General features: G+C 41.7%; 1 protein-coding gene across 3 annotated transcripts in view; it reads right to left on the reverse strand.

The window, feature by feature from the left end:
- Positions 1 to 18843, reverse strand: part of SCAMP1 (secretory carrier membrane protein 1) — a 91295-nt gene that overhangs the window by 53178 nt on the left and 19274 nt on the right. For all 3 annotated transcript variants that reach the window (XM_038401302.2, XM_038401303.2, XM_043515305.1), the window contains 2 exons: positions 6782 to 6859; positions 118 to 222 (listed from right to left, as the gene is read on the reverse strand). In XM_038401302.2, the coding sequence (XP_038257230.1) occupies positions 118 to 222; positions 6782 to 6859 (183 nt within the window). The remainder of the gene's footprint in view (positions 1 to 117; positions 223 to 6781; positions 6860 to 18843) is intronic.

An 18843-nucleotide genomic window follows, 5' to 3' on the forward strand; every position in this document is an offset into this window, starting at 1 on the left:
CGCTGATTACGGAAAGTAATGCTGCTTTATAAAATTAACATTGGTCTAAAAAGTACTTTTATATGCAATTAGAATTTCTTTTGCGATTAGCCCTTTCCCAAAATGTTATACACAAACCTTTGCTACTTGTGTGTAAGCAGGAGGTTCCTCTGTTGGTTTCATTATAGCTGGTTGTGTACTGGGTGCAGGTGTGTTAGGCATTTTCACATTTCCTGGTGGAGGCTAAGAAAAAGTGAAAATTATAAGAAGACACTTTCACAAACAGATACTTTATACTATGGAAGACTAAGATTATCTACTGTACTTTTTTTTTTTAAAAAAAGAAAAAAGACATAATAGATAAACAAAAATTCTGTGGTAAGCTGCCTGCAGTAACGCTGATCTTTAAGAAAAAATAATTCCTTCTTCTATGATAAAATATTATTTATACAGTACATTGCTTGCCAGAGATGCAATACAGCATTTTATAAATAACTGTAAGGAGCACAACGCAGGAGTTTAAACTGATTCAGATATGAACTGGGGTAAGTGAAATCATCAGTTATGGGAAGCCCAGGAATTAGAAGTGACCTATTTATATCAAACAGAGATCTCTAAGACTTTTCCTAGCATAGACTTATGTCATCTATTAAATAATTAGTAAGGTAATATATCCTCCTATTCAGTTTTTCAAATCTGAAGGTAATTGTTCAGTGTTTATAGTCTATTGTTTAATATTTCCATTAATACTTGCTTTTACAACTTATGAATTTCAGGCATTATAAGCACTTTTCAATTATCGGCATGAAGGATTGGTTACAGTTTGCTTCTAATGGTTACAAAATAAGCTTTTTTGGTTGTGTTATTCCTCTCCAACTAATTTCAATATCCCTCCCTCTTTCTCTTTATCCTCTATGCACCACAAAAACGATGCCTTCATATTCTCCCAGATTTCTGACGAAGATAGGACTTGAACTGACGCTAGCTGGGTAGGTTAAGGTCAAAGAAGTATAGTCTATCCTTTGGAGCTATCCAACAGCAGTGAAACTTTCAATGCTGGAAAACTTTTGGCTCCTCTTTCTACATACCTGCAGTGTAATCCTTTTACAACAGAACCTCTGAGTTGAATACCAGAATTACGAACTGACCAGTCAATCATACACATTATTTGGAACTAGAAGTACAAAATCATGCAGTAGAAGAGACAAAAAGAAAAAGCAAATACAGTACAGTACTGTGTTAAACAAACTACTAAAAAAAAAAGAAAGCAGCATTTTTCTTCTACATCGTAAAATTTCAAAGCTGTGTTAAGTCAACTTTCAGTTGTAAACTTTTAAAAGAACCACCATAATGTTTTGTTCAGAGTTACAAACAACGTCCATTCCCGAGGTGTTCATAACTCTGAGGTTCTACTGTAGTTCATGAGCCTGAGGAACATTAGGCTTGAGCCTACCTAGAGACACAAATTTTCTTGAACAACATTTTCAATTTTGCTCCCCAAAAGAGCTAGTGGGTGCCATGTACTCTCTGGGAGTATCCCTCAAGCAAGTGAGCCTCCTGTCCCAGGATCAGAGTCATGGTTTGATCCCCAGGTCTGGGGAAAACAACATTAAGAAATATAAGAACAGCCAAACTGGGTCAGATCAAGTATAGATGGTCCATCTAGCCTAGTATCCTGTCCGACAGTAGCAAACACCAGATTATTCAGGGGAATGAACTTGGCAATTATCAAGTGTTCCATCTTCTGTCCTCCAGTCCCAGCATCTGGCAGTCAGTGTCTTAGGGACACCCAAAGCCTGGGGTTGCATCCCTAACCACCTTGGATAATAGCTATTGATGAACCTATCCTCCATTTACCTATCTAATCCTTTTTTGAACACAGTTTATACTTTTGGCCTTCACATCCCCTAGCAATGAGCTCCACAAGTTGACTGTGTATTGTGTGAAGAAGTACTATTTCCTTTTGTTCGTTTTATACCTGCTGCCTAGTAATTTCATTGGGTTATCTGTTTTTTGTGTTATCTGAAAGGGTGAATATGGAAGTGTTATGTACACTCTCCACACGATTCATGATCTTATAGACCTCTAACATAGCCCCCTCCATCCCCCCGTCACCCTTTTCCCCCCCAAGATGAACAGTCCCAGTCTTACTAATCTATCCTCATATGGAAGCTGTTCCATACCTCTAATCATTTTTGCTGACCTTCTCTCTACCTTTTTCAATTCTAATACATCTTTTTTGAGATGAGGCAACCAGAACTCCATGCAGTATTCAAGATATGGGCATACAATGGTTTTATATAGTGGCATTAGGATATTTTGTTTAATCTATCCCTTTCCTACTGGTTCCTCATATTGTTAGCTTTTTTGACTGCTGTCACACATTGAGCAGATGTTTTCAGAGAACTAGCCACAATGACCCCAACATCTGTTTCTTGAGTGGAAACAGCTAATTTAGACCCCATCATTTGTAGGAATAGTTGGGATTATGGTTTCCAATATACATTACTTTGCATTTATCAACACTGCTAAACTGTCAACTTTCAGAAAAAGCTAATACCCAACTCTTTTCATCAGTATCTCAAAGAACTATAAAAAGGGAGGTCAGTATTATTATCCCCATTTTACACATGTGGAAGCTGAGGCACAAAAAAGTGAAATGACTTGCCCAAGATCACCCAGCAGGCTAACAGAAGAAGTGGGATTAGAACCCAGGTCTCCCACATCCCAGTCCATGCTCGATGCATTAGACCAAACTGCCTTTCCTTAGACTCCACAATAGTGCCCTTTTGAATCCAAACCCTAATTCTGAATCCTAACTCATATCCATTCTGGTGCCCAAAATTCAAGAAGGCTGTTAATAAATTGGAGAGGGTTCAGAGAAGAACATGCCTTCTAGTGATAGAGAGCTCAATCCTTTTAGCTTGACAGAGAATGCTAAGGGTGACTTGATTACAGTCTGTAAGAATCTGCATGGAGAACAAATATTTAATAATGGGCTATTCAAACTAGCAGAGAAAGGTATAACGCAATCCAAATCGCTGGAAGTTGAAGCTAGACAAATTCAGACAGGAAATAAGGTGTACGTTTTTGTCAGGGAGCATACTTAACCATTGGAACAATTTACCAAGGGTTGTGGGGAATACTCCATTCATGACAATTCCTAAATCAAGACTGAATGTTTTTCTGAAAGTTATGGTCTAGGAATTATCCTGGGGAAGTTCTATGGCCTGTGTTATACCAGAGATCAGATTAGATGATCACAATGGTCCCTTCTGACCTTGCTATCTATGAACCTTCTATGGATCATATCTGAGTACAGTAGCACAGAGAACTAGAAAAAAAACTCATTTCTCTTTGATCTCTCCTCACTGAGTTCACTCCTTCACTATATAAAGTTTGAGATTATGTATAGTAAAATATTAAAAATAAAACTAAACAGTCAATATCTTAATCTGATAATTGAACATTACAAAGGACTCGCCTCATGGGATCCATGAGGTATGTTAAGTATTAAAGCTTGTTTGCAAGCATTGATTAAAAATAACCTTGTGTAAACACTCCAAGAATAACTGACATCTTTTCTTGCCACTTCCTGTATAAATTAGCATATAAGAAATCAATTCTCCCTCTAGTTTACCAGAACTCCTGCACATATCTCTAAATAGACTTTACATTTACATTCAAGTTAAACTACTCTGAACACATTCCTATTCTTTAACTGAAGCAGGTCACCTGGCCTAAGAGAGTGGTAAGGATGTCTAATTAAATAACACTCTGTTGCCATGACAAATTATACAAATGTTACCAAAATATACAGAAGAGAAGCCTCAAGAATATGTGATTGGAAGGCACAATCTGACCAAGATTATTGTTATTTGTATTACATTAACACCTGAAAGCCAAACGAAGATCAATGCATCCCTAAGTGCACAGTACCCATTCATAAAACAACTCCTGCCACAAACAGTTTATAATTGAAATATCTAGTCTAGACGGGACTTCTGTTTGCATGGTACTTTATGGACCCTAGTCTACAGCTCTAGTTTAAGGTCACTAATTCTAGTCTTGGCAAGGCTACAATAATTGTGCACATTGTGTCATATGCTAGTACAATATGGGTGAGCAGGTATTTTTAAGAAAACAGCTTGTGGCTTTTAATTTTTTCTTCTCTTATCTTGCATATTTGGTGTTCAAACATCTACTATCTTGATCTTTGTTCAGTTTAGGAAGAGGATATCGGCTTTACTGGACAGCAGGTTATTGTCAACATGAGCTATTTATTTAACATCATTTGCAGAAAAAACTGATAATCTTTACTTGTTAAGGAAGGGATGTTCAAGGGAGACTACGTAGAGGGAAAGGATAAGGAAGGGTTAGATCTGTTCTAGAGTCATTGTTGCTGAAATGTGTGTATGTGTGTGCGCACAAAGTATTGGTTTGCAGAACTGTACATTTATCTCCTCTCAGGTTTTCATACCAGTTAATAAGAGAAACAGTGCATAACTGAACAAAACCAAAGAAAAACTGGCTTTTCCCCCCCCAAGACCATCTAGAATGCTCCAACAGCATTTGTCCAAAGACAACGATGAAAACCCACAGAAGCAACATACACAGGCTCCAGATGGCAAACTCAGACAACAGCAGAGGCATCAGTTTTGAAAACAAAAAGTGGGCATATGAACACAAAACCATTGAGGTTCATTGAGTAAGTGGCAGAATATTCCCTATCTGTCAGACTGTGTACCCAAACCTCCATCCTAGACATCTATTAGATTTGTTAACTGAGTTTTCATTTATATTTTATTTGGATTGGAGTTTTTTTTTTTTTTTTTTTAAAAAATGTACTAGCAGCTTCTAGATTCATTGACCATCATGTAATCTCTTATGATTAACATCATATGACAGGGCCAAAAGTCTTACCAAAACACCCATATCTCACATTTTTATCACAGGTATCTATTAAGCATTTAATTTTACAGTTATTTAGTGGAAGTCCTGAAGCTGGGGAAGATTTAAGCTTGCTTGTTGGGCATCACATAGATTGAAAGGGTAGGGCTAAAAAAAATGCCTGTTTTATTCTTTTGTGCCAAGCATATCAAAGTAATTTAATAGAGCTAACTGAACTTTTAATTTAAAAAAAAATGGCCCTTTTTTCCCCCCTAAATGAAAGTTTTCATGAGAAAGTCTTTGGTTAAGAACTCCCAGCTTATTTTTGTTTGTTTAAAAAATGCTGAAACTAGAAAGTGTCTGCCAAAAACATACAATTTCTTTTTCCAAAAATCTTTACAATCTAAACTGGTCTAATTGATGTAGGGCTTGAGGGAAAACCAGAACCCAGGACATAGCAAAGAGGCTTCCTGGAAAAGTAGTGGCAGGTTGAGGGACAGAGGAAGAGAAGACTCCTCTTGAATGTAAACTGGCTCTTTTATTCCCCCACCTCCTTTCTTAAATCTAAAGTGAAATCCTGATCCTAATTAAGTCAATCAGCATATCCCAACTGAAAGTGCCACTGTAGCATCTTTCACCAATAACCCGAAATTAAGAAATCTTTCTAAACAGAAAACAGTCAGATTTCTAATTGAAATTTCCTGGGACTTGATTAAGTAAGGGTATCTGTGGTTATATACTGTCATAATAGCCATACAAGATACATTTCTTCATAGCTTCCATTATAATGAAGCTGAGCATGTTGGTTACTTGCCTTTAGCAAGGAAGCCTGTCAAAGAAAAAGTCCCTCCAAATAAATGCTGCTGCTGTTGCACTTTAGGTAAAATGTCTGTATAAGAATTAGTTTTAAAGGAAGTATTCATAAACATCGACATCTCATTGACCCTAAAATGAACAACTGTGCTAACATCGGTCACTAAACTCAAATTTTCCCTTTCCCTTAGCACCACCACCCACCACAAAAAAAAAGAACACTACTCTAATTTTGTTATGTGACTGGCATCTAGGATGAGGCCCATCTGAATTCTTTGGATATAAGCTCGCACATACCCAATTAAGGACTATTATGTTTAGCACCTCCCTTCAATAGAACAGATTCAGAAATTAAAGTGCATTTTATAATCATACAAGTTAACAACAACAACACAGGTGTAGCTCCAGAATTCTCAAAGAGGAATATGAGGAAACTACAGATAGCTAGATTCATTTTGCATATTTCCCTGTACTAATCTATGTGGACCTGCAGTAAGACTGCTATTCCAGTTCTTGGCTTCTCGAACACACACTACCAAAACTGTCTGATAGAAATACAAGACAGATGAATATCAACCACAGAATAAGATGTCAAATTTATTTTATTTACAATTTAAGTCAGATTTTAACCTAGGACTGAAAGATTAGTGCACAAAGTCATTATACCACAGAATTTTTCTTTTAAATAGGAAATTTCCTTCAAATTTTAAACTTGCTGTTTTTTGTTATGACAATTTGTATAATAATAATACTGCTTTTAAATTTCAGCAATATCGAGCAGTTTTGTGCAGCCACACTGACATACATGCGCACGCACGGATTCTTTCCAGGTAATTTTTGAACAGCCGTGGTAAGACAAACTTACCACGTGGTAAAACAAGCAACAAGTCACATGCTTAAATCCCACTAAAGTCCACCCACATGACAAATCCACATGTTGTTTAGGGCCTAACTGTATTTATATATCTTCTGTTTTCCCTCATTAGTCCTTCACATTTCTAAGAGTGAAACTTCCAAACTTTCTGTAAAACAGTTTTCCAAAGAACTCTCAAAAAAAAAAATATAAGAGCATATTAAAGAAATAAACTACTGTGCTTACTGTTCTGGAATCTGAGAAAGGATTGTACTCGTCTAATCCCGGTGGAACATTTCTTGTCACTTGTGTAACTGAAGGATCCTAGAAAAGAAAAGTTATGTAAAAGGTGTACATATGTACTAAAACTAGTGACAATGTCTATACAAAGAGTCGAGACTTTCATCATGTTACATTTTGTTAGCAGTAGACAACCACTTTCCAGACCATGTACTTTTTGAGCCACAACCATTCCCTCACATCAGCTTTCATAAAAATTGCTCTGCTATACATTTCATGAGCTGACAATATTAGAGAAATTACTTAGAAAAAAGATAAGGAGAGCCTGACTCTGAGTTCGGTTTTACTTAGGATCTTTCCCCAACATATATCTTATGGTCCAAGTGTTCCATTCATTTCAGTAGAAAGATAATCAGACTTACAGAATACCACAAAAGGGTACTGATGTATTTCTTCTCTAGATAAATATTCGTTTTATATAGATAATAAAACCTATGCATACCATATCCAGGATAAGACAACTGCATTGGTGTATTAGTAAGAGCTAACTGAATGGACACACTGCAAATTTAGCCTGAAATTTTACAATTTTGTAATGATATACTTTATCAAATTTAACCAACAGAGGTGTTTCTACACTTTTTTTTAGTTCATTGCTCAATCTGAGAGAAATGAATAAAGTAAACATGAAAAGTGAATTTGTATTTCTAACATGTTCATGTATTATTAATCAGTAAAAAAAATTTACCAATATGATTTAAGTCAATGTCTCTTTAAAAAAAGATTCAGGACAGGACAATGATCACTAGTGCACAGAAAGTACCTGAAGCTTCCTTTGCAAAAATATAGTCTCTGATAGTTCCACAGTAAAGCTGGCTTTCATTTTTGGGGGAAAGAAAAAAAAACCACAAGAAAATCCCTTAAAACATCTGCTGTTCCTATTTCTAAACCACATCATCCCATCCTGATCTTCTTGTAACACTTAATTAATATGAGCTAAAAGCTGCTCTATCAGATAGCTGATTTATAATAGGAAAGCCCTTTAGAGAAAAGCTGTTGAAAGCCTGTGGGGAGGGGGAAAACTGCATCCTGTCCACAGATCCATATGAGTTCCTCAACAAGACATTCAAAAGGGAGGTGAGATGGGGGAGAAAAGACCTTTCATTTTGCCTCTGGGCTTTTCTCAGCCAAGCTTTCTTCCTGAAGCCTGCTAAGAAAGGAAGCAGAGAGGAGGAGACCTTTTCCCCAAAAGGCAAATACTAGGACATGGCAGGGACTTGCATGGATAAATGCTCAGCCCTAACTACCTGTCAGAAATTTGAAATAAAAGGTTGAAGTTTTCCTCATCAAAGCTCTGCAGCAGGAAGGTCTGGTTCCCCACAGGCTGTGGAGGCTGTGACCAACAGGTTTAGTTCTGCCCCCAAGCTGCAAGCAGGCTGAAGTAACCCTTCTAATGCATCTGTGGACAGCAGCACTATGACTAATTGTATATATACCATCTGAGATTTCCTCTTTCCAAAATGCAGTTTTGGATTTTTGGAGGTTTTTTAGCCCGCCCCCCCAATATATATAAATAAATAAAAAATTAAAAATCTAGTTTTTATAAGAATCTACTTTCTGTAAACTCTCTGTACAGAGGGACCTCTACCGTGTTATCTCCAGTATATATTTTAATTATGGAACCAGACTTGAATATAGTGTTCCAACATTACCAGTCCCTAAATAAATGGCTAGTGTAACTTCTTACAGTCTCTCCACTTCTCAGGATTGCACTGATTGCTGCTCAAGTTAAAGCACTGTAATTTTTTTTTCCTGCTGTTGCACTACAGCACATCATACAAAAGCATGCTTCATGCTAGCTCTCTGAATGCAGAGACAAACACGACAATGAAGGATTAAAAATGCAGTCAATGAAGTAAATATTGACTTATGCACTAGACTGAAAAGAGAATACAGAATCATTTTTAACAAAATATGAAACTTTTATAATTCAACAGCATTACAAAATACTTAATATTTCATAGAAGCCTTTCAGATTGCAAAAAGGATTGCGTAATAGAACCTTATCTAAAAATGGAGAAATGTACACCAATCAATTAAAAGAAACTTGCAGAATGCAAGTGCATGTACAGACTGCTGGGAAGATAGGAAGAGAAAAAACCGATACAATTGATCCCTGAAGTTTTAGGGGTAAGCCCCAAATCTCAATTATGTGCTGGTGTAGACTCCAACAGTGTCAATTTTCGGTCACCAAAAGTTCCCTCTGTACCCTCCCCATGCACTCTATTATCCATCCTTCATACATCCACAGCTACATTTTCTCACACACATACATGGGCCACACATGCACCGCCTATATTATCCCCGTCTACTTGAGCAGTCCTCATCCAGTGACCTAATTCTGGATCACCACCTAAAAATGCCCTCTGTCACATACCCACTCTGCCCAACAGTATTCACACACACACTGGCAATTTTCTGATCACTGGTTCTGTGACTTCTCAATCTGCAAACCACTCATGTTTCAACAACTGTGAGTAGTTTGCCAAAGTAACATCACCACCAGCCAGGGCTGCAAGCAACAGGAACAGAACTGACAGTAAGCACTCAAAAACAATGACGAATCCTTGTGGCACCTTAGAGACTAACAAATTTATTTGGGCATAAGCTTTCATGGGTTAAAACCCACTTCATCAGATGCAGGGAGTGGAAAATACAGTAGCAAGGTATAAATACACAGCATATGACAAGATGGAAGTTGCCTTACCAAGTGGGGGATCAATTCAAATAAGGTGGAAGTGTCCAGGGAGATTGAAGTGTTCTACTGGTTTTTGAATGTTATAATTCTTAATGTCACATTTGCATCCATTTATTCTTCTGCGTAGAGACTGTCCAGTTTGGCCAATGTACACTTCAATCTCCCTGAACACTCAATAACCGAGTTAAAAGTGGCAGTTCTTCGACAACAAAAACTTCAAAAACAGACTCCAACGAGAAACTGCAGAACTGGAATTAATTTTCAAACTGGACACCAGCAAATTAGGCCTGAATAAAGACTGGTAGTGGATGGGTCACTACAAAAACTAAATTTCCCCCTGCTGATACTCACACCTTCTTGTCAACAGCTTGAAACAGGCCTCCTTGATTATACTGGCCTCATTAGCACTACAAAAGTGATTTCCACCCCTTCTTGTCACCTGTTGAGAATAGCCCACTTCCACCTTAACTGAATTGGCTCATTAGCACTGACTCCCCCTGCCCCAACTTGGTAAGGCAACTCCCATCTTTTCATATGCTGTGTAGTTATACTTGCCTATTGTATTTTCCACTCCATGTATCTGATGAAGTTGGCTTTAGCCCACGAAAGCTTATGCCCAAAAAAAATGTTAGTCTCTAAGGTGCCACGAAGAGTCCTAATTGTTTTTGCTGATACAGACTAACACAGCTACCACTCTGAAACTAGTAAGCACTCAGTCCCTCCACTACCAACTTCTCCCCTCTCCTAGTCTCTCCCAATCTAATAGGGCCTGGAGAAAGCAGAGGAAAATAATAGAAGGTATGGCAAAAAGGAGAAAAAGGGAACTCCCAATCAGTGAACTAAGCATGTTCACCAGCTGAGGCAGATGTCAAACAAGAATCACCCTGCCTAAATAGGTATAAGAAAGCACTAGTGTGGGCACAAGGGCAAGCCTGTGGCTACGTCTACACTGTGGAGCCTACGCTGGCATCGCCCCCTAGGATAGATGCTGCCTACACCAACAGAAGGAGTTATTCGACTGGCAGAGAACCACCACTTCCCTGAACAACATTAGCTACATCAAAAGATGCACTCAGGGTTTTAGCAACATAGCTATGTCTGTCAAAGGTGTGAGTGGGGTTTTGGGGTTTTTTTCCACACCCTTGATGGATGTAGATATGCAGGTATAACTTAAATAAAGATCAAGTCTTACACTGAGTGATGTTAGCTAGCAGTGGATATTTTCAATTGTTTGTACTTCAGTCAATTGTTTTGCATTATTTGAAGTACAAACAATTGTTCTCTTTAGCGTAGACATGATCAAAAATCATGACCAAGCAGGAAGATTTAAGATATTGAAGTGTACTATTTTCTTCCATGATGTTATACTTCTATACCAAAGATTCTGATGTGTTATACTATAGGTGCCAACTCTGTGGGTGCTCCAGAGCTGGAGGACCCACGGAAAAAAATTAGGGGGTGTGTCACACTCACTGGCAGTCAAGCTCCCCTCCCTCCCAGCATCTCCCATCACCTGCAGCCCCCCCAATCAACTCCCTCCACCTTCCTGCCATGCCTCCCGCCCACCATAGATCTGCTGTTCTGTGGCATGCAGGAGGTGCTGGGAGGAGACGAGGGCACGGGGCGTGCTCGGGAGAGAGAATGGAACTGGGTGGGAAGAGGTATGAAATAGCCGGGAGGGGCAGAGTTGAGGTGAGGGTTTGGGGGAAGGGATAGAGTCAGGTGTGACCTGGGACAGAGCACCCCCGGGGCAAGGAAGAAGCCAGCACCTGTGTGTTGGACCTCAGCCAGAGTTTTGAAGAACACTTACATTTAGTATCAGAGGGGTAACCGTGTTAGTCTGTATCTACAAAACAACAAGGAGTCCGGTGGCACCTTAAAGACTAACAAATTTATCTGGACATAAGCTTTCATGGGTAAAAAACCCAGGTGGGTTAGTTATTGTCTTCCTCATCTTCCCTCTCACCATCACCAATGGTTGCCATCCTGGCATCTCCAAAGGGCTACATCTCTCCTTCCCAAAGCACATAGCTGGAACACTATTTTATAATATGTTATGCTGACGAGACTATGTCTAATGCACATTTAAATAGGGGTTTCAGCTTTTCCTTATTTGTATTTCTTCACCCTACTAATGTTGGGGTGCCCTTCTTCCAAAAGTTATTAATCCTTTTACATCAAGTTTATAAGCCTATGCCTCAATTATTTACCATACATCCCTGTGGTCAGACATCTGCTGATGTCACTAACTAAATGTATCACAAGATGGCATAAACTAGCATCTTGTGATTGCCTACCAGCAATTTATTGGTTTACAGCATTCTATCTTGTGATCTAGGGTTACTCTTGGCTAGCTATTTATGCTAAGGCTTTTTGGCATTTATGTCTTAGACAATAGCTTAGCCAAACTTAAAGGCCTTGAGAGTTGTAGGCTCATTGCATTATTACCTTAACTTATACCACCTATGCCTCACCTAGCAAACTCTTATACATACAGGCTACAATTGTTGCAAATTTTAAAGGTTATATACATGAACAAAACAATTCTGATGGAGGTAGCAAATTATAAAAAAGCAGCCCATTCAGTTGTAACACAATGTGAAGTGCAATCCCAACAGCTCAAGCAAAATAACTTGGATTGTGTCCTCCTTGAATTCTAGCTATAGTGACAGAAATTATTTTAATATCTCCATGTACTATTTACATGTGCAGAACAAAACTAAACGGTTTGGAGAATCAAAGACCTCCACTACTGGGAAGCTGGTGACCATGTAAACAGCTCGCGAGCCACATGTAGCTCCTTTATAGTTAAAGTGTGGCTCATGGAGCCCCCCAACCCTTCATATTCTCCACCTGCCAGTTTGGGGAGGGGGCACGGAGGGGGAGGACTTGAGGCTTCTGCCCTGCAGTGGGGTGGTGAGACTAGGGGCTTCTGCTCAGCAGGGAGAGGGTGCTTGGGGCTTCAGCCCGACTACCCCTTTCCCCTATGGGGCTGAAGCCCCAAGCCTCAGCAGGCCACCTCCCACAGGGCTAAAGCCCCAAGCCCTGGCATGCACTTCCCACAGGGCTGAAGCCCCAAGACCCCCTTCCTACAGTGCTGAAGCCCTGAGCCCTGGCAGGCCCCACCCACAAGGAAGAAGCCTTGAGGCCCCCCAATACCCATAGGGAAAAAGTCCCTAGCCTCACTACCCCACAGTAGGGCAGATGCCCCGAGCTCCAGCAGGCATGGCTCTCAAACTTCTGAAGATTGTTGTATGCGGCTCCAAAGGTCAATAATTTTGGCCACCCCTGTATTAAAATTTCAGACCAGAGAAAATGACAAATGAATTGTATCAATATGCATTAGATAAGGAAGGATATGCTGATCAATTTAATGATGATGACAAAGATCTATCTGAAGCAGCTAAAGCGGATAAAGAAAAAGATAATGAAAAGCAAGATGCTTGAAGAGTTAGCCTGCTGCCTACCTAGCATAAATGCATTTTAAAGCGACTTTTTATAGCTGCTATGTGTTTAATTTTTTTTTTTGTAAATGTCTGCTTGAATAATATTCAAGTTTAAATGCTAACCTTCGCTAAAATTATCCTTTCATTTTGTAGAATTTCATTGTGTTTTGCATTTTTCTTAGTAAAAATAACTCCATTAAGTAACTTTTTTTCTAATTAGGCATAAATATTCATCTAAAGCTAAGTCTACTAGAGACCACAAAGTCTCACTTTTGCTACTATTTTAATAACTTTAAAATGTTATAAATGTTTCACCATTTTTACATTATTTGACTGGTCAATTGACCAATGCTACTTACACAAACAGCTCTTCTTCATTTCAATTATAAACTGTTCACTGGACCCCTATCCTTTTTACATTCTAACTTGCAATTAAGTTGCTCTGTACATCATCTGCAATAACCTGCAATTCACCTAGCTTTACCTACGAGACATGGATAATGTGAATGCAACTACTATTAATGCAAAACCCCTAAGTATGACACTGTAGAACTGCTTAGAACAGTTTTAAAGGGCATGCTGCCTATCCAGTTCACTGGGGATTTCCCATTTTAACCTATGTTTTCTCTGTTCCAGTGAGAACTAGAATGCTAAATTCTTTGCCTCTGATGCATAGCTTCCAGTGATTCAAAGACCAAAGCAGTAATCTTTCATTTGGTGCCCCACACAGAGTAAAGCATACCCCATAGAGAGACACGCACATACCCCCCCCCAAAAAAAAGGGAGGGAGGGAGGGAAGGAATCGATATAATTAGACTGCAACAATTCTACAGGAACCACTAAGGCCCCGTCTACACTGGCAAGTTTGTGCGCAGTAAAGCGGCTTTGGGCGCTGTAACTCCCGTGGTGTGCACGCTGCCAAGTCACTTAGTGCACAGAAACTGCGCAGATGCAGCACTCTAAAAACCCACCTCGATGAGAGGCATACAGCTACTGTGCCGGGACTACAGCGCTGCAGTGCCAGTGGTGACACCATAGTGATTACAATGCTGCGATTGGGCCTCTGGGAGATGTCCCACAATGCCTGTCCTTACCTCTCTGGCCATCGGTTTGTACTCTACTGCCCTGCTGCCCTCAGATGACCAACCATCAGCCTTACTCCAAACATTCCTTTGAAAATTTGAAAGTCCCCTTCCTGTTTTATCAGCGATGCATGCAGTGGTCTCAGCTCATCTTTCCAGGTGGCTATGCCTACTCCATGCACCAGACAATCTCCCACTTGGAGCAATGCTGAGCTGCTGGAACTCATCGACATTTGGGGAGAGGAGGCAGTGCAGTCACAGCTGCACTCCAGCCGTTGGAATTATGATACCTATGGACCGATTTTTAGCTGCATGATAGAAAGGAGCCATGACCAAGACACATTGCAGTGCAGGGTCAAAGTGAAGGAGCTGCGGAACACCTAGCACAATGCACAGAAGGCAAACGGTCGCTCCGGTGCTGCACCCACAAGCTGCCGGTTCTACAAAGAGCTGGACTCAATACCCGGTGGTCAACCCATCTCCACTGCAAAGTCCCCTATGGATACCTGGTTGACTTCATTGCCAGTTGAGAGTGGACCAAGCCAGGAGGAGGCAATCTTAGATGAAGAGGGGAGGGGGAACCAAAGGCAAAGGATGACTCGGAGGCCAGAGATGCATGCAGTCAGGAGCTCTTTTCTACCCTGGAGGAGCCTAGCCAGTCACAGCAGTCGGAGCTTGGGAAAGGGCAAACAGGAGAGGAGGCCCCTGGTAAGTGGATCTAATTTTGGGAATTGCTGAAGCGAGTTGTTGAAGGCAGAAGGGCTGCAGAAAGCAGGCTTGTCTCTGACCTCATGCCAAGTTTGAGGCAGCAGAACAGGCTGTTGATACACTCCCTCACTTCATGGGAATCTTCCTCAGAGATCACCAGGAAACTCTCAGGGAGATACTGGACAATCCGCTCCCGCAGGTACCTTGGCAGAGCTACTTTGTTTCTTGCCCCATTAACAGTAGCTTTCGCAAGCCACTGCCAGCACAGGGCCGGGGGGGGGGGGGACCACAGCTGCATACAGGCTAGCCCCATAGGGACCAGGGCAGAAGCCACAGGCTTGGAGAAAACCCTCCCTTGATTCCCTGCTCACCCTCAGCAGGGAGATATCTTCCATAATGAACACCTCCTGTGGAAAGTGTGGGGACAGGAATGATTATCAGGCCTCTTCTCAAGTGCCCAAGAACCACGTGCCCAACGTAAAGAAGTGCCCGGGAACAGAGATTTACGCTGCTCCTGCGGCTACTCTCCATTTTGGGGGTCTTGTGACTTGTGTGTGCTTGCCTGGGGTCAACAGGTGTGTGAGTACTAGCTGTGTTTTAAAGCACTGAAACCGTGTTGTCTGTGTTGCAAACAATACTACTTCTGTAAAATGTTTCATTTAAACTTCACAGAGATGACCTTGGGAGCACAGCCTCCCTCTTTGTTATCAGCGGCAGAATGGTTGTGAAGAATTAGAAAGCGTACAAGAAGAACTAAGGAGGACTTTCTGTGTGAGGTTATGATGAACTCCGCGGCCGAGAAAAAGGAATTGAAGGAGTGGCGGGACAGCGAGAAGAGGGACCAAAAAGAGAACGCAGCACACCAGAAAGACGACACAGGGTGGCTCTTAACAGTTATGGAGCACCAAGCGGACAGGCTCCAGGCAATACTAGCTCTGCAAACCAAGCAGCCCTCCCCTGCAGCCACTGTTGCAAAACTTTCCCATGTGCCCCCCCCCCAAACACCCTGCCAACACACTCTTATCAACCTTCTGGCTCCACTCTCTACCCGTAGCATTCCACTCCTCTCTCCTCACAGTCCAGCAGTGTGGACTCCTAATACCCACTGCGCTCAACACCCATCCCTGTGCAGTTTGGCCCTGCTGAAGAACTGCATCATACTCCAAAGGAGAAGGCTGGGTATGATACCTGGACATACAAAAATCTGTAGCCGTCCCGGGACGCCTCCTCCTCTTGAGACCTTCCATTCCCATTCCCCCATCCTCCTCCCTGCTGATAATTTTTTCCATTTGACTCTCTCTTCTGGTTGTTGTTTTTCAATAAAATAATTGTGTTTGTTTGAAAGCAATCTTTATTCTATTAAGTGAAAGCAAAAAGAGCACTGCAAAGCAACATATAAATTATGTTACAGCCCCTTCTTGCACCATGTGCACCAATCACCTCCTAGCATTACAAGCACTGCAATCCTGAGCATAGCAACAAATATTAGTGGCTTTCAGCTTTAAATTGCTGCCTCAAAACATCCCTGATCCTTATGGCCCTCCACTGTGCCCCTCTAATAACCCTGGTCTCCGGCTATTCAAACTCAGCCACCAGGCGCTGAGCCTCTGAGTGAAGCTTTCACCCTTCCCTTCACAAATATTATGGAACGTATAGCACACTGCAATAAGCATAGGAATATTGTCATTGGCCAAGTCCAGCTTCCCATACAGGCATGGCCAGCGGGCTTTTAAACGGCCAAATGCACTCTCCACACTCATTCTGCACTTGCTCAGCCTGTTGAACCGCTCCTTGCTGCTGTCAAGTTGCCCCGTGTATGGCTTCATGAGCCATGGCATTAAGGGGTAGGCAGGGTCTCACAGGATCACAATGGGCATTTCAAATTCCCCTACGGTGATCTTCTGGTCCGGGAAGAAAGTCCCCTGCTTGTAGCTTCTTCAACAGCAGCATTCCAAAAGATGCATGCGTCATACACCTTTCCGGACCAGCCTGAGCTAAAGTCCATGAAACATCCATGGTAATCCACAGGCACCTGGAGAACCATTGAGAAATACCCCTTGTGATTAATGTACTCGGTGGCTACATGATCTGGTGCCAGAATTGGAATGTGCGTGCCATCTAACGCCTTTCCACAGTTAGGGAAGCCCATTTGTACAAAGCCATCTACAATCTCATGAACATTGCCCAGAGTCACCTTCTTTCGGAGCAGGATGCGATTAATGGTCCTGCACACTTCTATCAATACGACTCCAACGGTCAACTTTCCAACTCCACCCTGGTTAGCGACCAATCGGTAGCAGCCTGGAGTAGCCAGCTTCCACAGTGCAATCGCCATGCGCTTCTCCCGGGCAGCTCTCATTCTCGTGTCCTTGCGCCGCAGGGCTAGTGTGAGCTAATTACACAGTCCCATGAAAGTGGCTTTCCTTATCTGAAAGTTCTGCAGCCACTGCTCATCATCCTAGACGTGCATCACGATGTGATCCCACCACTCAGTGCTTATTTCCTGAGTCCAAAAGTGGCATTCCACTGTGGTCAGCACCTCCGTGAATGCCACAAGCATTCTCGTGTCATAGCTACTATGTGTGGCAAGATCAATGTTGCACTCCTCTTGCCTTTGTAGTTTAAGGAATAACTCTACCACCACTTGCGACGTGTTGGTCAGTTCGAGCAGCATTCTTGTGAACAGCTCGGGATCCATTCCTGCAGCCAGAAAGAGGCAGGGCAGGGCGCATAATACACAAACCATTGAAAAATAGTGCCAAACGTGGACGGAAGAACAGGGATTTCTGAGATGCAAAGCAATGCATCAAGGGGCATTGGGACAGGACTCATGATGCCCCGCGATCCCTTCTGCCTTCCCACAAGTCTTAGCATCAACAGAGAAAGAGGTGCTCTATGGGATAGCTGCCCAGAGTGCACCACTCCGAATAGCACCGCAAGTGCTGCAAGTGTGAATATGCTATTGCGCAGGCAGTTGTCAGTGTGAACACACAACAGCAGTTTTCCTTTGGCACTCTCTGAGTGGCACTGTAACTGCAACTTTGCTAGTGTAGACGTGCCCTTAGTTTTTCCAATATTAATCCTACCCTTGAAATTTCATTAGGACTTACTAGCTATATATACACACAATTAATCTACAATTAATTAAGATTCTAATTAACGCACCAATCACTACAATATTTAGGTGACAAATAAAAAGATTATTGCCTCCACAACATCCTGAATTCTGTGCTCCACCACTGGTGAAATCGAGAATTCAAAAGCCAGAAAGTTGCTATTGACTGAAAAAGACTGACACAAACAGATGAATATTGCATTGTGAAGAACAAGGAGGTTTGTTTCTTTCCATACTAAGAGAGCAAGAACAGCCAGAGCCCTAGAGTTCCTGGCCGCCTGCCACTACCGCTACCCTGGGGCTCCCAGCCGCCACTACCTCAGCCCCTGGGCCCTTTAAATCACCGGTGGAGCCCCAGGGTAGCAGTGGCCAGGAGCCCCAGGGCTCTGGCGGCTTGTTAAAGAGCCCAGGGCTCCGGCTCTTTAAATCACTACCAGAGCCCTGGGGTAGCGCTAGCAGCAGCCAGGAGCCCTGGACCCTTTAAATCACCATCGCTGAAGGGCTGGCTGCAGGAGTCTGGCCCCAGCCCTGCCCATTCCAGTTGAGCCACTCCCCGACCTTGCTCAGGACCCCGGCCGCCCTGCGTGCTGGTTAGTCCCTTAAGTTACTTTCACCCCGAGTATACTCTTAAAACTCTAACCCCTATTTAGGAAAAGTTAAAAGAAAACCAGCATAATTAAAATCTCCAATACAGAACTTTGCAAGGATTTGAAGAGATGAGAATATTTTAAAATCAAAGTATGGCAGGATAGTAAAACCACATACATATATGCGTTCAACTATAGTAAAGAAGTATATACGGAGAAATTCACTGGGTATATTTTGTGTGCGCGCAGGACGAGCATTAAGAGTAGTACACGTATACATAATAAGGCAGCAGAGATAATTCTGGGATTTAAAAAAGGCTATGGAAATGCCACATGGAAACATTTTAACAAACTATGGCAAACAGGCAGGGC

Source organism: Dermochelys coriacea, chromosome 5 (genome assembly GCF_009764565.3).
Source record: "Dermochelys coriacea isolate rDerCor1 chromosome 5, rDerCor1.pri.v4, whole genome shotgun sequence".
Taxonomy (NCBI): Eukaryota; Metazoa; Chordata; order Testudines; family Dermochelyidae; genus Dermochelys; species Dermochelys coriacea.